The 22,686-nt window shown below is 44.6% G+C and overlaps 2 protein-coding genes across 4 annotated transcripts in view; one reads left to right on the top strand and one right to left on the bottom strand.

Moving 5' to 3' along the window:
* orc4 (origin recognition complex, subunit 4) overlaps positions 1 to 22,686 on the top strand; it is a 213,585-nt gene that overhangs the window by 18,319 nt on the left and 172,580 nt on the right. The window lies entirely within an intron of this gene.
* The window catches only part of LOC306818641 (activin receptor type-2A), a 34,533-nt gene that overhangs the window by 8,475 nt on the left and 3,372 nt on the right, over positions 1 to 22,686 (bottom strand). Inside the window, exons 2-5 of one of the 2 annotated variants that reach the window (XM_079336323.1) lie at positions 8,121 to 8,328; positions 6,454 to 6,587; positions 5,053 to 5,207; positions 246 to 269 (exon numbers count right to left, since the gene is read on the bottom strand). In XM_079336323.1, the coding sequence (XP_079192449.1) occupies positions 246 to 269; positions 5,053 to 5,207; positions 6,454 to 6,587; positions 8,121 to 8,328 (521 nt within the window). The remainder of the gene's footprint in view (positions 1 to 245; positions 270 to 5,052; positions 5,208 to 6,453; positions 6,588 to 8,120; positions 8,329 to 22,686) is intronic. The other variant, XM_079336324.1, reaches the window with a different exon arrangement.

The raw sequence follows: 22,686 nt of genomic DNA on the forward strand, positions 1-22,686 counted from the left end.
AAAAAAGGGGGGCTGCATTCAGAGCCGTGTCGGCCACTTTCCACCATGCACAAAACATTTCCAGCAGGAAGCAACAAAGAAATCCATCCATGCAACAAAACCCAGGCAGAAAACAATCAACAGAACAGACAGATAAAAAAAACAAGAAATGGTGGTCTGGGATTGGAGTGGAGGATTCTCAAGCTCTGAACCCAAAAAAAAGGAGAAAACTGACAGTGCTTCAACTTCAATTGAACTGCTCTTACCTCCACCATAATGTGAAAGGCGTGCTTGTCGAAAAGGAACATAAGAAGCAAACAGAGAAATTATTGTCTGTCAGTTAGAGGATGAAATAGAGGCAGATAAATGAAGGAGATGACGGCTCGTCCTTGAGCAACCTTTTGTTCCTCCTCGCACTCCACACCAGAGGAAGGACACACGGACGCTCGCAGAGGCGTTAACAAGCATGACATCCAGGGTTAGATGGTTCAGTGTGAAGAATGAGAGCAACTGAGAATGTAATGACAAATCTTTCAAAGGAACAGAGCAAAAGATGTTCTTGGATCACAGAGAAAGCAAACAAAGACAAAGTTCAGAGCAGAAGCCCCTCCGGCACCAGGAGCATCAAAATGTTCCCAGCAAACGTGTGCAAATGTTGAGAGAAGACGGGGAACGAGAGATTCACTAAGAGCTCAGACTGGGAAAAATCAGACACAAAAATGTTCACGACCAAAGCCGGGTGATGTGGTCCGGCTCGGCCCGGAACTAAACGTTCTCAGAGGAGACGCTGCGAGCTCAGAAAGTTCAAAACCAAAGTTGAGCCGATAAATAATCAGAAAATACCTGCAACATGCTAATTGATCAGGATCTTTTGCGTGGTAAAGACGTCCAACACTACTCCAGAGCTCGTCTTTTAAAAGTCTGTTAGTTTAATGCTAATGTTTTAGTCGTATTGAAAAGTACAGAAGGATTTGGGAGGGCTCCACATGGTTTTCAGATTCCTTAAAGCCGTCTTTGAAAAGCTGCACTCAGACTAACAACATGTGAGTCTCTCCATTATCAAACCGTTCCTGTGATTGTGTCAGAGCTCATCTATACGATGCGTGTCCGTGCTCCGTGTGAAAGCTGTGTACTCCACTTCACGCCGCAGCGTGAATAACCGAGGGCTGGTGGAAAATATGCGGCTCACGATGGACTGTGATGATGACATCATGCCTCTCTGCTGCATGTCCTGTTCTGTATCTAACACTGAATGCAACCTTCTGAAGTCGCCTTGATAACTTAAGTATGTGTGCAAGAACATCAGAACATCCATTTGTTTCAACACTGAGCCCGCCTCCGTCTTTATGGACGGACTAACGTAAAGCTGGCGACTCTTTGTGAAAGTACGACCCGAGCTCTCGTCACCACTTTCCTCTTGGTCGTAAAAATGAAAAGAAGAGAGCGGCTGTAATGGATCCGTTAATGATCATTAAGTGGAAACAATTACTTTTGCACCATGAAGACTGCATGTTTCATTAGCTTGCAAAGAAGAGAGTGGCTGCAGCTTCATGTTGTTTCTTCTTCTCTGCAGAGGAAGCTGCTGCTGACTCGTACTGCATGAGAATTTCTCTCTAACACGTAAACGTTCATAAAATCAGTGATGGCAATCATCCTACAGCCTGCTGCATCGTTATTATTTCTGCTGTAAAAACAGCTTCTGTTGCCGGCTGTGTGTTCCTGCAGAATCAAGCGGACACTCGAGGAACGGCAGGATTTTGGACTTCATTTTTGCTTACACACACGTCACAACATGCATGTTTCACTAGACATTAATATACGTCATTACGTACGTCATGTCTCTTTTTCAGAACATTAATGGCCCTTTCTTTTACATGAATGACGTGCGCCTCGAATTCAAAACTAAAACCAGAATCCAAAAGAAATCCTAAATGGGCACAGTGCGTGTGTCGCCCCTTCTTCTCTGCTCAGGCTGCAGCTGCTCGCTTAATGACTTAATCACATTCAAACTGCTTTTAATTAGAGCTTTAGATTAAATGTGCACAGTGCGATGCACAGCTCGGCCCGTTGTGAAGAGGCAGCAGTGGAGCTGGCAGCAGCACTGAGAAACTGGTTACTACCAACACCTACGATGAACAGCTCGAATAACTTCCCGTCCACTCAGGATGCTTTCAAAGCTAACCAGCAACAGGTGTGGGCAATTTGTTTCTGTCACATTAAAAATACATGAGTAAGTACAGTGCATTATCCACTGATGAATGCAGCACAGGATAGAAACAAGCATGATGAAGCATTCTTCTGGTCTGAACAAAGAAGAGGTTGTCCTCTGGTTTTCCACTTGTACTGCATGGTGCCACCTGACGTCTCTAACAAACGGTTTTCACAGCGTTAAAAAAATGATTTAGTGAGCAGAGTTAACCACATTTCAAACCGCGGCTCTAGTTTTTTCGAACACAATCTTTTTTTGAACTGCTCCATGCGTGCTTTGTGTCACTGACTGAATCATCTTTGAAACTCCCCAAAAAAGACAATCAGATCCCTGAAGAGATCGAGCTTTTTCATGAAGGACAGATCCTTTTCTGAACGCTCTCTTCACAGGTACCAAAAAACAGACGTTTTACTTTGATTTGGGGAAATTGGAGCTGATTTTTTACTGCTTTACTTCAATTCTTGAAATAGTTGAACAACATTGTTGAGACTAAAAAAACACAAAATGACTGTTTGATGAAGAGCAACTGCTCAAGGTAAAATGTCTGTTTTTGTCTTTGGAGTCAGGTAGCTATGAAGAGAAGGAAGTCACTTTCTGCTCTCTTCCTCTTTGACATGTCCCACGAGGATTACATTGCTGCTGGGGGACTTTTTGAACCTTTTGGACATGAACACTTCTTAAAATGTCAAAATAATTGTCTGTTGTTGTTTTTTTTTTTACTGAGATCTAGAGGATTAAATCTACACCACTCTCCTGTCAGTGTGTTAAGTATTGAGAAAATAAAGTTTTTATGTGATTTCATCAGGCAGGTGCTACCTGTGGTGAAAAACGTGTGTGACTTGTTTTTTGTTGTGCTTGAAGCCGTCCTCAGTGACTTTCTAAGAGCGAGCGGTTTGACTGATTGTCAAGTCACCTCTGCTTTAAAAAAAACAAACAAAAAAACAGCTTGTGGTGAAACACAAAAACACATTCTTTAACAACAACAAAATAAATAAATAAAGAAGTCAGAGATAGAAATAAATCCCTCCACATCTCCCCTCCTGCTGCATCCATCTCTCTGCTCTCCATGAGACTCCTCCATCTCCTATATTGAAAAACCTGCTTTAATCAAGTGCAGAACAAGCTGCAGACGCCACAGCACTTTCGCATGTTTCAGAGCCTGATTGTTTGTTTTAGTGTCCTTTGCGAGGCAGCCGGGTGGGGTTTGCTGCATCAGCTCCTTACAGAAAAGCATACGAGCTGACTTTTAACTACATTCCTGTACGCGTGACCTCCTTTCCATCTCTTGTCCTTGTACACCTACTCATTCATGCACTAATACACTGCAGCACGCACACACACAGCCGGCATGACTTCATTTGTTCCGTCCCGGCTATTTCATTTCATTTTGTCCCCCTTGTGATTTTATGAATATTTCAGCTGTTTGTTTTTTTCCACTGCGTCGTCGTCGGTTATCTGATCGTCTTTGCTCATGATCTTGTTTAGTTTTTGCGTACCTTATTTATTCATTTATATAATGCTAGATGTTTCCCAGCAGTTGTTGTCTTTCCAATGCACATTAGCATTTGTTTCCTGACTGGATTGTATCACTGTCTCTTTATCTTCTCCCTTCTATGCTTTAGCGCTGTGCAAATACAATAACTAAGTTGAGAGAATTGCATGTCTCTGTTCACTCTCCTCCCACGCGCTCCCCTCCTCCCTCCCACCCACCCACCCGCCCACTCGCCCACCACCATCCATCCTCTGAGGCAGAGCTCTGAGCGCCTCTGTGTTTAGTTTTGTTTGCCTATATAAAGCCTCATCAATAATGCAGAGGCCCCTGACTCCTCTTCCATACTGTGGAGGCTCTGCATGGGTTTTCTTTTTCCCCTGCTGCCGAGAAGCACACTCGCTCTTCTGCTCAAACCGCCTCAGAATCCACAAAGAAAGAATGGAAAAATATCTATTTGAGTCAGGATTTTGGAGATGCAAAATACAACACTGGAGATGCGGAAATGTTTGGGAGGTTTACAAACATCTTGAAAGTTAAAAACTGTAAAGACAACGCTTTCTTTCCAACTAATTAGCTTTGGAGTAAAAGAGGACATAATGATGTGAATAAGAGCGGGACGATAAAAGGTGAACGAGTACACCATGAGATGTAGGTCACAAGTAATTATTCGGATCCGAGCCGCACAACGTGCACTTTAAAGACACACTCGAACATTTAGCTGATTTAAAGCCTATCCGACACAATATGAAGCCTCAGAACTCATTCCAGACGCTCCAGTCTGCTGCTTTAAAAGCATGACTATCATCTGCTCTCTCACAAAGGGACTCTTGGAGAAAGACAGAACCACAGCTCTCATGCTGTATGTGTATGAAATTTAAAAGAAAACACTCAAAACAGAATTAACCCAATGCAAAAGTCTCTTTGTAGTGTGTCCAATGTGGGCTACTGTAGTTTGGACCCCCTGCTGACAGAGGCTGCTTTGTAAAAGGTGCAATAAGATGATCGCCTCATGGAGACACTGTGAGTGTCTGAACAGTGAGCAGAACAAGGAGTCTTCACAGAGGTAACTTTGAACTATGTTTGTTGTTTCTTGATTTTTTAAGCTATGCAGGAACCTGTGCGTTTTACATTTCCCCCTTGTTTGCAATTAAAAGATGAAATGGGATTCAGTGGCAACTCTGGCTGAACAGACAAAAAGAGAAACTCTAACTGCTTCAACAGCAACTTTGAGGAAAGGGGACACCGCTGTCCCTGCTGCCACTTTGATTGACAGGTGACCTCTGGAAACTCACGGCTGCGATGAGCGCTGTGAAGCAAAGACGGGGACAAAAAAGGCAGCAATGAGTGTTGATTTTTGAGATCTCAGACTTACATGTGTGGGGACGAGGGCCGCTGGGTAAGCCAGTTTGTGATGCCTCCACATCCAGAAGGAGAAGAGGACGACGGCGGCCAAACCGATGATGGGAACCAAGGAGTAGAGAAGGGTGCTGAAGAGCGGAGGCTTCGGGGAAAATGGGTTGGAGGTGGCTGTGGGGAGAGGAGGAGAGGGAAACAGGGATTAGTTCATCTCTACAGACAATAAAAGATCAAGAAGGTGAGCAGAAAACAGAAAGATTAGAAAGAAAGATGAAGAGGAATGTAAAAAAAAGGAAAGACATAGCATGCCTGATTGCCCTGACTTTGTGCAACATCATCTCTAAGTGCTGCAGCAACCGTGCTCACAGCTTACTGCCACTGTGCTTGGGGATCATATCATTGCACGCACACATTCTCACACACGCACACACGCAGCAGGATTAGCAAATCCATCTCGTGACATAACGTAATCCGCCTGCCAAAAATAACGGAGCTCTGAACTGTGTCCGACCCCTGCAGGAGGCGCTGGGTGACGCCTGCTGGCTCAGCCTGTCCTCCCATCACAAGGTGTGACAGTCTGATTCGGCAGAGTTGTCAGAACGCCGACGCCTGGACGCCGACCACGGGGGGCCAGTGGGGTTTGCACCAGCTGCATCATGGGACTCTCGGGGTTGTTTGTGAAAAGTTTTTCTCTGCAGGGTGTCTGCAGGTTTCAAGAAGTCACATTTTAATGGAATACAAACAGACAACTTAGCTGTGAGGTGATGCGTTCAAGGACAACACAGTCGCCTTTTGACGGGGAACGCTCGCAAACTGTTCAGTGAGGCTCAAACATTATTACAACCAAACGAGCCAAACAAGAACCCTGGAAAGAAGAGCTCACTCACATCCATCTTTAAACAATAGAAAAAAAGTAAATGAAGTATTGTTTAAAGTGCTGTACGAGTGTGAACAGCACGGTGCTCACTCTTAGGGATCACTTGGATGTTGGCCTGCTGTCAATTAAAAAAACTGAAGTGAAAGAGTAAAGCTATAAATATATCATTACACAGCTTTGTAATGCTCCAATGTTTTTTTAAAATTTTCTGACAGCTGGAAAATATCCACAACACAGGCGGCGTCCTTACAGTGTTGATGACGTGGCTGGTTTAAATAGTCAGACATGCATCAAACTCAGCGGACATGCTTTGTAGATGATTGAACAGAGATGAAGAGATTTGAGCAGCTCTTTGAAAAAGTGTCTTATGAGGTAACATTTAAATGGAAGCACAAATAGTCGAACAAGGAGAAGACAAAGGAGATGAAGGAGGCAATGTGGACTCAACATCTTTTGGCGCAGCTGAAATGTAGCCCCGGCTGTAACACTCAGAGGAACATATCGCTGCGTGTCTGAGAACATGTTGGACTGTGTACTTACTGTAGGCGGTGGAGTGGTGCGGGTCGCTCTGTGGGGGCGCATCAGGAGCGTACAGGAACTTCTCGTTGCACATGTTGCCTTCACAACAGCAGAAGAAGACGTCCGGGCTCTCCTTCCTCTCCACACATTCGTTACTGCAGAGGACATGGAAGGAGGGGGTGAGAACGAAGGAGCACACACTCGCCTGTATCCCAGAAAGCATGGAGGCTATTTGATTTTTTTAAACGCAAAAGGAATCTGTGAGAAACATTCACACAAATGTGCTTCTTCATGCATGAGGTTTTCTAAAAGCGCGCGCGCGCACACACACACACACACACACACACACTCCTCTCCATGCCCTCTAAGCAGAAGAAGACGTGAAAGAGAAATATTTTGAAAATAACTCCCACCCATCACCAATACACACACACATGCACTAACAATCACACACACACGCTCGAGCTTTCACACTGGCACAGTCATCAGATAAAAGCCAAAGGAAGTGGCAGCCGCCCTCGACTCGCTCTGGACTCTCCAGGGAGGCGAGGCGGCGCCGTCTGAGCAGAGGTACCCAAACGGTGCTGGCTGCAGAATCTACAGCAACTTTAACGCTCAGGAATCAAAGACAAACACGAGCAGAACCGGCTCGAACCGGCGCCTGATGCCGCGTTGATGAGGAACAAGCTATAATAAAACCATCTATTAATATCTGTTTGCTGATGGACACGTGCGTCGAGCTGAATCAGTTTCAAGCCGAGACTCTCACAGAACTTCTCTGACAACGAGGATTAGAAACGTTCCTCTGTACGAGTGTTTGACACAGAGGGACAAAACCTGCGCCCACTGTGTTCAGAGTCAAGATGTCTCTCACTTTGTTGTGTTTGACATGTGCTGCTGCTCTCTGTCCTGGAAACCAAGGACCACAGGACTTGATGCCCCCCCCCCCCCCCCCCCAAGAGCCAACAGGTCTGTTGATGCTCCCTTTATGTTAAACTGAAGTTCTTGCCAGTTCTGCTTGCTAATTGTTGTTGCATGAATACACCATGAAAATGTACTTTATGCAATAAAACTCGATTGTGATGGATGTTTTTAAACCTCCACATAAAGTGCAGAAAGGTTCATTCAGCAGCAGATGAATGCAAGTGCAACCTTTGAAAAGTTGAAAGTTTTTTTTTTGCTTCCACCTCAAACTTCTGATGAAATGTACAGAATATAAATGGTTTAATGATGCACAAAGAAAGCTGAAGGCCACAAAGAGACAAAAGCTAGTCTATTGAGTTAGCTTTGAATGCTGCCTCTAATTTCCCTCGGGATCAATAAAGTATCTATCTATCTATCTATCTATCTATCTATCTATCTATCTATCTATCTATCTATCTATCTATCTATCTATCTATCTAATACGAATAACTTGAAAAATAACTTCACAATTCTAAATAAATGGATCTAAAGCAGATTGTTATCAGTAAAGGAGAGTTTCTAAAAGTGGTGTCTGGTAGAGAAGACGAGATGCAGATCACTTGGGTGGAATTAATAAATAAGTATCGGACTAAAACTGAGATCTTCAAACAATAAAAAGTGAGAAAGAAAACTAAAGATTTGTCAAGAAAGACAGAGACCAGATATTTTCAGAGATTATTGATGAAGATTCATGACATGTAGGTTATCCTCCACTTCCTGCGTACCTGTCGTAACAGTTGACGTCATCAAGCCAGCAGCCCTGCTTGACGATCTCGATGGTGCCCGACACGTTCTTCCACGTGGCGAAGCAGTGCCGCCGCTTGTCTTTGTCGCCGTAGCACGGCTCGATGCCGCTGCGGTTGGTGCGCTCCTTCTCCCAGCTGGAGTTGTAGTAGGCGCACTCCTGAGTCTCCGAGCGTCCCAGGATGGCACCTGCACAGGACACAGAGGACATCGCTTTCATTTCTCCATCAAGTTCAAGAGACAAAAATCCACTTTTACCACAGCAGGAAACCGTTACACTATCAAGGTGAGTGCTCAGAAACTTGTGAAAGCAGCTTTTGAATTTGTGGATTTACAAGCCACTGAGGCGAGGAGATATGAAAGAGAAGAAAGGATCATTTATTTTTGTATCAATACCCGGCGGAAGGACACATCTTTACGACCTAATAGGACGAAATGAGGTGACGTCGAAAAACATTTAGGGCCTGTAAAGTTCACTTCCCCGCTCCTTTTTTTTAAACTAAGTGTTTCAGGAGAGGCTACACACCAATGAAAAGTGAAACAATCAGAAGCAGCCAGGCATGACAGAGAAAAGTTAGAGAAGCAGAAAATCCTGTTCAAGAGCGAGTCGAGAGTTTTTCCTCGCTGCCAAAATAAAGAAGACTCTGATTTCCTTCTGCTGAGCACAGACGGCAGCTTTTCTGCAAACTGATATCCAGGGGAAAACACTGCATGACAGCTTGTCAGTTTAGCACTGCTGCTGCCGCCTCTCATCACCTGTCACACAGTTAGTCCACGTTGGACTGCTGACGGGCCTGAAGACGTTTCTATGGGGATGCAAACCAAACGGTCCAGACTCAAAGGAAGCCAGGATTTGTCTTCTTTAGGGTTTTTCTAGTTTTCATTTTACACTCAGCTCAAAAAAAAAAATCCCACCTAACCAGCCAGCTTCCTCCTCTCATGTGTTGAGCCCATTACTTAACGTGTTAGTGTGAAATACACATCATCGTCATCATCACACTCTAGAAAAGGAGGGTGTGTGAAAAGGTCAGCAGGTTGATCAGGCCTCTGGCTCTGTGTTCAGTCAGGTGATGCAGTCTGACACCTCTGTCGCATTAAGAGTTTTAAAACCCTTCCAGCTCTTTTAGTGTCGTGATCGGTGAGTTCAAAAAGATCTTCAGTCGTGCTGTGTGTTCAACCCAAAGCTGCTCCGGTCTGTTGTTGCAGCTCAGTTCTCAGTGTGAAACCGTCTCAACAAGGCTCTCCTATATTTATGTTTGATTCTTTTAATGTCCCAAAATGCTCTGTAATCTAACAGAAAAGTGCAGCACAAATACAGACTAATGTTCCCATTTCCCTGGTGATTATTTACTCTCCTCTGCAGTGTGCCCTGCAGCGCCCTGACAGCGTCGTCTCCAGATTTCAGCGCTCAGCTTGTTTTGTTTGGAAGCCTCCTTTAGGAAGATCATGGCTGATGTAAAGCCAGCTAATGCAGACATGGACCCTGAACGCACCACAGGTCTCTTTTTCAGCAACATGAACAGCTGCAGATGGACGAGAGGGACGGAGAGCGGCTACTTCACTGGCAGGCGAGGTCACTGCGGCTCTTAGCAGCTCTGGTGGCATTTTTTTCCTCTCTCGTCAAAATCCATTTCCCCCACGAAGCCCCTGAACTATTTCAGAGCAACAGGTGCCGCTGTGAACCGTTGGCTGAGAGATCCAGAGCAGCAAAAGAAAACACAGTCCTGGTTTTAGGAGCAGACTGTTTGAAAAATGTAACCTGATCTTCATCAAGTCCAACTTCCTTCACACACATGGAAGAGAAGAAAAAAAACCCACACGTAGGTGTTTCATTTCATGTCGTGGAAAAAAAGAGTTTGTCCAAACATGAGCCTGAAAAAACGCCAGGGGGAGGATGACATCATTTAGCGAGTGATTTAGTATCAGTCCTCTGGTACACTTCAGCAAAAGCAAACCAATCACTTCCTGCATTTGTTTTTTAATCCATCATTTAATTTGAGTTTGAGTTGAAAGGATTCTTTGTTTACAGCGGGGCCAGGACGCCCTTTGGCAGGACACTTCCTGCTGAAGGCTGTAGAGTGACCAGCAGCTGTTGGAAAGACATTCTTAAGGAAATAATGCAAACAATATTTATGGCACTGATTTGTATGAGCCTTGAGATATCCCATCATGCATTTCAGGTGTTGTGTTAAGAAAATAAAGATGTTTTCCTGTGACCGGTGACGAATGAATATTTCCCCACCGCAGCTCACGCCAACCAAAGATAAGGAAGCAGCTCTGATGTTTGTCCCCAGATAACCTCCTCCGCTGTGCTTCTGTATCCCATGATGGATGCTGGGACTCGGTCTAAAATGAGCAGTATAATCCTCGCCTGTTTCTGCTAAGTTTATCTCCTCCATCAGGCCTTTAGCAGAACTGATGCCGGGTAAAGAAAAGTACGGGTAAGACCGACGCCGTTTTCACATACACACTGGAAAATCTCCAGAGGAGGACTGCTCCGGAGAGTCTCCTGACCTGGCTGCTCACATATGCACCTCATGGGTGGGGAGGTCCAGCCCTTTGCACAGCAAGCCTCTTAGTCTGGGGGCGCTGACGGAAACTTGTGCAAATCAAAAGCAGACGTAGAATAATAGGATCACATCAGCTCTCACGGTGTTATGAAGGCTGCAGCAGCTTTAGGCTAACGGCTGCAGGCAGCTGGACTTGGAGACAGGTGCTTGGCTCGACCGCCTGCGTCCACACAATGATTTGCCGCTGCGATGAGATGAATTAGCGTCTGCTATCATTTATAATGCCCGCCATTGTTGATTCAAAATGTTGTTTTAAGATCTGCAGTGAGCCAAGCGTAGCTCCTCCCTCTCCATTTAAAGCTTGGATTATGTGGATGTAAAGAAAAGGCACTAATGCAAACTTCACTGACGTAAAGTGACTAATGTACTTCTGAGTCTGAAAGAGAGACTTAAAGCCGTCCGTTTTTGTTCTTTTGCCAAGGCAAGCTGCAACACCTCATCAGTTCCATTGATAACGCCTCCCTCAGCTATCACACTGTGTGAGAAAAAGTTGCCAGCCCTGTGAACTGCAAATACAGTCCAGCGTTGTAAACACAGCCGTCATGAGGACAAATCAATCACTTCTCTGAATTGAAGCGACTGCCTATAGAGCCGTGTGCCAAAGGTGGGCAAAGAGCTGCGTGGCAGTATGGTGGATATGAAGGATAGAAAGCAGAGAAATCCATCTTCTGACTAAGTCTCCGCTCAGAGTTCACTAAAGCGGATAATGTCACAGAATGCAGAGCCTACACGCAGCGATTGTGCAAGGACATACAATATGACTTCCACCCACGAGCACACATCCAGGCAATAAAGACAGAGAAGGCTCTTTGTCTGAAGAAGATATTTCACGCATGGAAATGTCAAACAAGAGTGGCACAGGCTCTCTTTGTTTGCTGTAATAAGGTTGGTGTGGAGAAAGATCACAAGAGAAAGTGTGTTTGAATGACTATGACCTCATGTTGTTTGAGCAGGGGCGTTATGTTTGAGATGACGCTGGTAACATATATATAATTCACTGGGCGCTCAAAGGAAAGCAGCGCAGGGTGTCGAGGTTAAAGAATGGAAGGAAAGACAAACTTCAGAAAAGATGGAGGGAAAGTGAAGTTCAACCTCAATCAATACGTCTTGTTAATTAAAAGTAATGACAGACCCTGAGGAGGGTCAGCTCACATGGGGCTAAATTAGCAAGCTGAACAAAACGTGCCTCCGTGCTTCCATTGTAAGAAACTCCAACAATAAACCAAAGACTTTTTATGCCCTTTCATTGATCGCCTCCCTCCAAAATGAAAACCTTTGTCCTGAGAACATTTGCTCTCAAAGAAGAGACCCCAATCAGTCAAATCACAACACCTTTCCCCCCCCTTCACGCTTTCTTTTCTTCTGCTGGAAAAACATTTCAAGGAGCTGCTTTCTCCAGTCTATACAAGAGATTTATCAAGGTTAACCGAGACCTACTTTAGCTGTGGACTTTTCTGCAACGCCTCCCACTGCAAAACGTCTGAAAACACTCGACCCACTTCTCCATCCACCGGGGCTTTATTCAGAAAAACTGCTTCTCTGCCCCTCACTTTCAGCCTGTTTCCTCTGACATTTTCTTTGTTTTTACGTTCCAGGTATAACGTGGAGATTCAGAGAAATGCACAGAGAGGGGTTTAAGATGTTCCTCCAGCCAAGAGCAATTAGGCTGCAAATAGGAGAGGAGATTCAGCAGCGATAGTGTAATATGAAGATGGAAAAGATGTTTGCTTGGCAGAGATGCTGCGACAGGAGGAAATGACTGATTATCTGCAGCCGGCTCTGAAAACTCAATCTTTTGTGTGACGGCCAAGGAGGTCACGCTAGGTAGAGTCGATTCAGAGGAGCTGAATGTGAGAGTTACAGCGGGACGGCGCGACACGGTGAACACAACGAGAGGGCGAGGTTCTCTCTCTCCGTCCTCTTTGACAGCGACATGCACCGTGATAGACCTGAAGGCTGACAGCCAACTCGCTGCTGGCCTCCATTCACCTGAGGCTTAGAAAGGAAACTGGAGCCCAGGAATTGATTCAAGCTTTCACAGATTAAATGCTGGAGAAATGATGTGTGGAGAGGAGATTTGCAGCAATGCTACGGATGATTTACAGAATCCCAGATACAAGTGAAGAGAACGTGCATGTTTTTATTCAGTAATAAAGGCTGAAGCAGGACAAGTCTTTCCTTGTTTTTCTGGACATGAGGTTTTAATCAGCTTGTTAGCTTTATTTAGCAGCTTAGCTTGCAGCACCTTTCGTTGCTTTTGGAGAGAAGATTGAAGCTTAAACAAACAGAATAGTGAAGGAAATCTAACGTGTTTAGAGCGACAAACAATGGCTCCTTCTTAAGTCAAGGCGTCCAGACGGGTTGAAGGAAAACAGAAATCGGTGTATCACTGGTTTAAATAAGCAAATCTTTGTTTGTCTGGCAGAGATTCAAGTGACGCAAGTCCACTCAGAGTTTTCCAGCTTAATCATCTGAACTGTGGACTTCTCAGAAGAAGCTTTTATTTTGAAAATGCTGTTTTTTAAGTCAAACAAAGTTGAAGGTTTTTGAAGGAGAATCTTTTAATAACTTCCAGATTGGTCTTGAAATGTCCGGAGAATAAAAATAGTTGAAATGGTTTGGTTTTGTCCCTTCAGAGCAAGAAAGCTTTCTTTTTCATATCCACAGATATCATAAAGTCTGTCTCAGAAGTCTGAACCTTTTCTGCAAGTTTGTTGTCAATTATCTCTTAAATTGGGGGAGATAGCTTACAGAAATGTGTCCCCTAAGCGTTCTCTGTCCAGAGACACGCTCTCTCTAAAAGCCCACGTCCTATCTCAAACATGAGCCACACTTCCTCAGAGGAAACACAAATCACAAGAGCTACATCAGATCCAGTGTGTGCATGTTTCTCTTTAGGGCCACAAGGTATGAGAGGAGGTTTTGGTCAGCTGTGCAGCATGCATACATAGAGAGGTGAGCTGCACGCTGCCAAATGTTGTCGAAAAATTCACCGTAGCCACTTTGGACGGCAGCCAGCGGACGCCCAGGGACATTGTTCTCTTTACTCTAAAACGTAATCCAATGTGTGTTTAATGTCGGCATCCTTTAGTAGTGAGCTTTAACACGAACAGTAACACCTGCCTCACAGTTTCTATGTAAATATATCCTCATGTAAATAAATGTACACTTGGCTCCTTTCCATTAGCAGCTGTGTTAACACCACAATAAAAATAATTCCTGTGTTTAAGAAAGCTTCTGATAAAACAGAGAGCTCGTGTTTAAAGGTTTCACTCACTGCTGATCTCTGTTTCATGCAGCAAGAGAACAAATACGAAAAAAGTGATCGGTGCTTTGAGCATGTGTCTCAGACTGACGGTCCAGAGCCTACTGTCTAATATCCTCCCGGCTGGTTGCAGAGGTGCAGCACTCAGCGCTGAAGCCTCATAATGAAGTGGCAGTTTGGCGGGCCAGGCCTGCACCGAAGTAAGTAAACAACTCATTCATCACAGCCTTTTTTTGTGCGGCTGCCAGGAGTTGGGATTGTTCAATATGATGGAATTTGTTCAAAGGATCAACTAATCATCTGCATCCGGTGTGAGAGGAAACAGACTCCAGGTGATGCATGGCTGCTGGGGCCGCTGGTTTGTGTTTGGGAATGTGAGCGAGGAGTCTCAAACTGTACTGAAGAAGTGAGGTCAAGCTGCTGTCTGCAGGCCATACCTGAGTTCATGTTTCTGTTGACGAAATGTGACGCGACTAAATAAGTACAGCACGTGTTGAAGAGAAACAGCTTTTGTTTGTCTGCAGCATAGCAGAGGAAGAAGACTCTTAGCATGTAAAAAAGAGGGAGAGAGGTAGAGAGATATGATACGGCATCACTTTCTGTCCATCTACTGTACATGTAAGACCTATGATTAACGTTACCTCTGACTCACTCGCTGTCGCCTGCAGGAGCATTGAAAATTGAGGAAATCAGCTGTACAATGTAATTCACATTATTACAACAAATAAATCAGTTATCAGTCCCCCCCCCCCCCCGTTTGAAAACGTGGGCTCTGCTGGTTAGAGATTCAGCGCGTCGCTTGCCTTGCAGGCAGCTCCCGGCCAGCTTGGATAAAGACTGTTTCTAACTGTTGAAGTATCACAGGCATAAAGCAGCATGGTAGACCACAGACAGGTCACCACCTCAGCGTACACTGCTTTTAGAGCTGGCAGCAGATTCTCAAGTCTGATAACCCCATATAGCTTAATCACTGTTTCAGTGACGGGGGAGATTTATCAGCACACAGTAATAATCATGAAAAATGATAAACGCAGAGATGAAGCACAGACGGGATTTGATCTTTGGATGAAATGATGCATTTCAGGCTGGAGTCTTGATGATATTAGTTTCATCTTCTCTCCTGCAGGGTGCTAATCTGGTTGCAGCAGCTGAATGAATAGAGAGGTAACACAGCCAGACGGTGTTTTACAGTCCACAGGGTTTAGCCGGAGCCCTGCTTTAATGCCCAATCAGATGGTGTCGTGACATGGCAGGGGTGGTCGGGTTGGCTTGGGTGAGCTGGTCACAAAGACTGCACTCTTTCCGCGGGGGCACGGTGGCGAGGTGGTGGGGGCATTAAAAACCACAGCACTCAGCAACTGAATCCAATCCCTTTAATCCCCGCTGGTATGCCCGAGCGTCAAACGCCCATTGGTCTCCGCCTCAATTAGCGCTGATGGAGCTGGTTGCCGGACAGGTCAGGATGAGGAGGAGGAGGAGGAGGAGGAGGAGGAGGAGGAGGAGGAGGAAGAGAGCGCCTGGGTGGACTGGACCATTTTTGCACAAGGAGCACATACCAGCCAGTGTTCCTCATGCTTGCTGCAGTCAGCCAAAGCATACCGGACATTCTTTCCAAAACTCCTCGTTATCTCTCCTCGAAGGAGCTGCAAAACGCCCCTCCTCCTCTCCTCGAGTCCCTCTGTGCTTGGATTGTTTGGATTTATTTGAAGGGTGTGTTAAGTGCCACTTGGGCTTAAAGCTCTACGGTGTATTGAGTTTGCAGTAATATTGCAATATCACAAAGCCTGCAGCATGGGCATTTCAATTCATTTTTATAAAACAAGCAATCAATGAAGGGAGAATGGAGGGAGACTGGCAGACGAGCTATTATATATATGAGGAGATTGGTCCTTTGTGAGTTAAGTCCAATTCAGCCAGAGATATTTCCCATAATCCACTTCTGTAAAGCTATTGAATGTGCCTCAAGCACCCATCACAAAGTAATGCAGGCTTGCAGTAAAACCTTTACAATTCATATGGCAGAGCCACTTACAGTCGGTGTGATCAAAATACGCTATCGTGTTTGCCTCCTGCAGCTCTGATTACGCTAGAAAAGCCAAAATAGGAGAGCTTAAAGTGGACAAAAATACTCTGTGGTCAAGGTTAGCCCACGCAGGATCACATGCTCCTGCTGCTGCATGTAACTCAAAGACCTCCCCATTCAGACCCCCCGCCCCCCCACCGACATGTTATCTGCCTTTCAATTATGTTCTCTGTTTGCACTCGCCACGTTCGCATTTGTACAAGACATACCAATAAATGGTGCGAGTCAATAAAAGCCCCCTCCTTGTTCTTTTAGCCATGCAGCCATCAGACGACCTCACTGACTCCTGCCTTCATCTTTATATTTAGTGTAAACTAATGACGCATACTTGTCACACGGCCCCTCGCGGCCAAAATAAATGTGTATTTTTAATTGGGGTTTTATTACACGAAGAATTCGGACTCTGCCTGATGCAGAGGAGAACCATCATAAATATCAGCAGGGCTCTAAGTGTTCTATGTATCAATACCACTGATGACTCAGTGATAACCAGGAAATCACTGCCATTATAAAACTCCTTCCCATCAATAGTGCTCGAGGGGGGAAAACTACCCAACCATTAAGAGTTTCAAGACTGAACAAATCCCCTCTTCACCTCGCCGTCAATTCAACACGCAGCTTACAGATACAAGTGAGCAAGTCGTGTGAGAAACAAGAGTTTCATCCTGGGAGCTCGGCAGTCCTCAGCAGCTGTCCTGATTTACTGAGAAGTGCTTTCAAAAGCATCATATCTGTGAAACCTCTGCTGCAAAGTTCAGCAAGTCTGCTCATCATGACGACTGACTTAAGTATGGAAAATCTGTCCGACATTCCAGGTTTTCCAAAAGCTGTGATTGACGGATGAATGCTGCAACAAACAACTATTTGCATTACATATTTCCATTCATTTATATACATTCAGGTGGAAGGCTTCAACACAAATGAGTTTCTTTTCCTAAAATATCTGTGCAAAGTCACTGAAGTCGTTTTGAGTACGGCACCTCGAACAGTGGCTCCACTAAAACTCTGCTCGAGGGATTGTAATCCTGCAGTATCTTTAAACCATCTCAAACATCCGGACGTGCAGGTTCAACTCCTGCTGTCATGATATTTTTTGTATCGATGGATTTGAATACAGGACAAACATGCAAAATGATGCCATCAACCAACCTGAAGAGCGATCACCCATAAGACGAGAGCCTCGAGTTTCTGTTGCAGAAAGAACGACTGCTCTCGCTGGTTTGGATTTCATTATGGATCAATTCAAACACGATGACGTCATGGAGCGTTTTCATCCAGTTCAAAGCTCCTTGTATGAGACGCATTCTATTATTTCAGTCTACAGCAGGATTTCCGTTCTGATTTACAAGCTTAGTCCTCATTCAGTTTCTCTGAATGTGTTATTTGTGTTGCTAACAGGATTATAAATGTCACACCAAAGACCTGTAGATGATTTTTTTTTGTTCACATGGCAGCTTCCTAAATGACATTTGAGCTTTATTAGACAGCAACAATAATGGCAGGATGATGAACCCGCACTATCACGAGCAAACAGTGATCAGCGTGGCCCCGCAGAGAACACATCACCCTTTAGTGGTTTGGTGATAAGAGGTTACAGTGACCTTCATGGCAGTCAGGGATCTTGGCCAGAGATGGACCAAGAAGAAGAAGAAGAGGAGGAGGAAGCGTAAAGCAGGCGAGGACCCTTGAGAGAGCCTGAAACAAGAGCATGATGAATGTACAGCTCAGTTTTTAATCAAGGATCAAAGCCGGGTCTCTCCGTCTGAGCAGCCAGCCTGTCTAGACTGAAACTCTCCCAAGCACATAAAGCAACATCTGCAGGATGCATTAATTACAGTAAAGGAACAGACTGGATTAGTCTCTGGGGTACCAACACTTCAAGATAAAATAGTCCTGCATGTTCTGTATGTCCACCTTTAGCTTACATATTGCATAAAAACTCACAGACAGCTGGCAGAAGGTCTTTTTTTTTTTTTCAACCTCCTGCTCAGTCTCCCTATCATTAGTTTTAATTTGAGTCAGTAATGCTTACAGGGACTATTCATCGACTTCCCATTACAGAGGTGCGCTCTGTCTGCATTTACATTTGAGGCTTTTAGCTGATGCTCTTACCCGGCACGACTTCCAATAAGCTGAGCAGGTAGGACGTGCTGACAGGACGAGAGCCTGCAGCAGATGTTAAACATGTGACCTCCGCCTCGTTGACCCACCTTCTCCTACATGCAATTAAAAAGGGAATGCCAGCATTATTATTCTGTTGTACCTTGACTTTTATTCTCACATATTCTGGAGTCCAAATGACAAAATGATTTTGGAGTTTCTCCAGTAGGCTGCACGAGCTGACAGCCTTGAAAGGGGCTGTGAAGGCTGCAACATAATCCATCAGGACAATTGTTTTGGATCAAAGCACGTCCACTTGTGTCCTGCTTGATTTCGCAGCTGACAGGCTCATATTGTTATTCCAGGTGTCACAAAACTTTACAGAAAGGCTCCTTAAGGAACTCTGCCTTTAAGTTAAGGTGAGATGATTCTTCAGAAAGCAGAAGTGTCTTTTAACTTTCTCTCTTTAAAAGTAACCAGACGTAAACAAGTGAGCTCTTGATCTAACACTGACTTGAGTGCTCAATGTAAAATCAGATCTCACACAATATTTGTGAATTTGTTAGTGGAGTCGAATGACGATGTAGCACACAACTCTGGTTTTAAATAGACGTCTCACCTTTATGAAAGGTGTCGTGTTGTGTCACTCTGTAAGCCTTTTAGACAAATGAAGACTTCAGCTTTGTACCAGAGCAGCTATTAACCATTCACAGCCAAAAAGGAACAAAAACAGGGTCAAAAGGTCAGGAGAAGTGAGCTCTGTAAAGAGGCGAGTGTGATGGTGTAGTGATTGATAGCTATACGGGAGGAATAACCACCATCATTATTTCAGACAAGAACAGAGACGCTCCAAGTGTCGTCTTCAAAGCCTACACCTCTGCTTCCTCGCAGGAGGTGATGCTGAATTAAATATGTTTGTTATTTTAGTCTCTACGCTGCAGTTATAAAAAGATTCACAGCCCTACAGCGTTTGCAAATAATCCTTTGCATGTGCTTTGCCCTGCTCCTGATTTATTGCATCAGATGGTGTCAGCGTCAGAGAAAGTACCCGAAAGTGGCTTTCAAATGATTTCCTCTAATTACTTAACCTCTATGCTGCTCGGTTTTTTTCACAGTGGATTGTCCTGTGTGGTAACGCTCAGCCCGATGATACCAGGAGCAGGCTGGGACAAATCACTGCTGCAGGGAGAAAATCCCCTCAATAGCAATTATGGAGTTTAGATGACTTATAATTGTAGTGAAAGTTTAGATAGTCATTCATGTGGCGAGAGGTTAAGCGGCCTTGGGCCTGAGAATTCAAACCTGTCATAACAGCAGCGTCTGAAAGGTTGCCTTCAACACAAGTGTGTTCACTTTGAGCATGGATCAGACCCCAGCAACAAGTCCAGCTATTGATCCTACTGAACCCTTCAAAGGTGGTCTGCATTGAGTAGTAGTCCACTGACTAGTTGATCCTAAGCGATCACTTGAAAGACATAAAGAAGGCTCTGGTCTTTGTTTGGACTAAAGCCAGCTCTGAAGAAGGGCTGGGTAATAATACAAAGACTCTGAGCAGGAAGATTCAAATAATCCACTCTGACAATTTTTAACATGAACACTTAAAACAGAACAGCTAAGAAAAAAAAAGACTAAAAACAATGGACGAAATGTGAGGAAACTTCTGACAGAAGAGGTGGAGGCTCAGCCAGCAGCCTCGTCTTTTGTCATTTGGTGTGTAAAAAGGAGATTTTTAATTTACTTCCCCCTCAGAAGTACAAATCAAACCCATCTGAACTGCAGATTTAGCCGATCCTGCGCACATGAATTCATACATCTTACTCTGCATACAAGACTCGTGTAATTTTCCACAAAGCTCACCAAAAGGTTTCTGCGGAGTGTTTACCATACTCTTAATTTAACCATCGCCACAACTAGGTCACAGTTTCCCCAGTTCAACTTGCCGACGAGCTGTTTCTGGTCACAGTTTTCCCCCCCGTGTTCCACAAGCTGCTGCTCGTTTGGATGATGCTGAAGCTCAGAATGATGCACGAGCCTGGAAGGAGGCAGTCAGGCTCGTTGAGCCCGATGGGAGAAAGAAGCTACATCTGGCCTTAACAAATACACCTGTGCTTTTGTAGCCTACTGCATAATGCAAGAGCACATACTCGAAACAGAGAGGGGGAGAGCATGGGACGGAGCAGGTTGAGGGCCTCTGACTGGAGGAAACACCTAGAACCTTCAGTTCAGCTTTGCTACGATTCAAAAAGTGAATAATCAACTTATCCAGTCAGAGCAAACAGAACTTTTGGTCAGTCATTGGGACAGTCTGTTCTGCTCTCAGTGTTTTTGGGGCTTTCTGTGTAAACCCAGAAAACTTATCCTGTGATCATGAGACATTTGTAACGTGTCTGGGCACGCATGTTTTATTGAACTGAACTCAAACGACCTATTGAATGAGAGACACAAGACTAAAACAGATTTATCAATATGTAAACAGGTTTGTTTGGTAATTATCTTAAAGGTCGCATCGGTTTTGTGTCCTTCATTGCTTCATATTTCATCATCTGCAGGAAAAAGGAGGAGTTCGAGGTGGGCACAGTGAAATAACTAAAGATCTGAAACAGTCGAATCATATTCTATTTATTCAAATGCAGGGCCGTGGTTTAGTCCTTTGCATTGTAAACAAAGGCCAGCTCGACTCAAAGTCAGAAACAACACTCAGCAGCAGCTAGCGTTTGGTGACAGAAAGACTCAATCTATGGTGCTCGCCCACTTCCTGCAGCTGATAGCTGCTCCACACGTCACTGAGACTTGGCTGATCGACCGATCCCGATTGCTGCTGAGGATTTAAAAAAAGAAGAATCCTCATCGCCATATTGATGTAACCTCACACTGGCGTGCGACAGGATCAATGTCTGTGTGAAAGTGCTGCAGCGGACGAAAAAGGAGGTTAAATGTAAAGAAGAGACTTAGCCATCAATCAGCGTCTTTAGTGGACACATGCAGAAACCTAAACACACAACCAACCGAACCCGACGTGACACCCTGGATGACCTCTCCAGCCCGAGGATGATTGATGGAGCTGCACGCCTGTCACGTCAGACACACAGAGGACAAAGAGAACAGGCTCCTGTTGCTTCAGCTCACACTCATTTAGAGTCTTTAAGTCATTAGAGAATATGAGAGCGTGGTGAAACAGTGGAAGCAACGAGAGGAGCTGCTGTCAGGAAGCTTCATCCACTGACTGGTTGTCTTTTAGGTAGAAACATTCAGGCTTCTCACATCCATCAGCTTCTGCACATCTGGAGTCATTTCACAAAGACAACAGATACATCCCTGTCACTTTTCAAACGTCGATGGCCTTTAAAGTCCTTCATTCATTCCAATGAAGGAGTTCAGGTGGCTAAGGCAGAAGCTAATGTTAGCAGCTGCTCTTGCTGCAGCACTTCACGCTCAGCCAAAGTTAAGTTGCAGGAATGGGAGTTTGGACACATTTTAATTGTCCAATGTGTTTGTTTTAGAGATTGGGAGATCTGCAGATATTTGGGCTCTTGGTCTCGTTTTGTGTGTTACTAAAGCTTGGAGCTTTTCACTGTCTTTATTCTGCAGTTGTTTTATTCTGGTTTTGTTCACTGTTATACGACAAGAAAAGAATGAAGCCTTTGAAAGTATGATAGAAAACTTGAGCACACGTTTATGGATGTAAAAGTTCATGAAATAATTCTCTGTTGAGGATCCTGTCATTTCGTGATCCATCTCGGAAAAGATCCTGATTAAAGTCACGGTTTACTGCAGCGCTCCTGCACTGAATCAGGAAGCAGCACAGTAAATATTTACAGATTAGCAGTTGCGGCTGACACGTGATGGGAGGCAGAGGTCGGCCTGAGTTCAACATGCGCCTCACATTATCAGATCAGTGAAGGCTAAATGTCATTCTCCAGTTCAGCACAGGCCTGTTCTTTGTTTTATTATTATCATTATTAATGCAATGAAACATCAACAACGTACACAAGCAGTCCGTCCACTCTCCTGTCTCATCAGCGCTCCAGCACACAACCTTGACCTGCCATGTGTTGGAGCAGAGTTTAGACATGCCAGCAGGGATCAAAACACCAACACGGGGCAGCTGCTGGACAAAGCAACAATACAGCAGCTCACATTTCACATTCCTGCCTGCTGGACAGCCTCTCTCCCACAATATGGCACAGAACTAAACATGCTACGTCTTTTTGTAACCAGCAAGACATCCTGTAAAGACACTCTCCAAAAGTTCCCACTGAGTAAAGACTGATTTTATTTGACTTAACCAGCTGGGTCACTGACTGAGGTTAAGTCCTCCAAGTGGGCGGCCCAGGTTCAAATCCGACCTGTGGCTCCTTCCCCTCTCTCTCTCTCTCTCTCTCTCTCTCTGATTCCCAGATCTACACACTGTCCTGTCTCTCTAGTAAAGACACAAAAAGCCCAAAATAAATCTTCAAGGGAGATCTGGCTCCGTCAGTCAGCGACACAAACACAAAGAGATAATTTTTTCATTCAACTAGAAGCATCTA

The sequence above is a fragment of the Symphodus melops genome (assembly GCF_947650265.1).
Source record: "Symphodus melops genome assembly, chromosome: 23".
Classification (NCBI taxonomy): domain Eukaryota; kingdom Metazoa; phylum Chordata; class Actinopteri; order Labriformes; family Labridae; genus Symphodus; species Symphodus melops.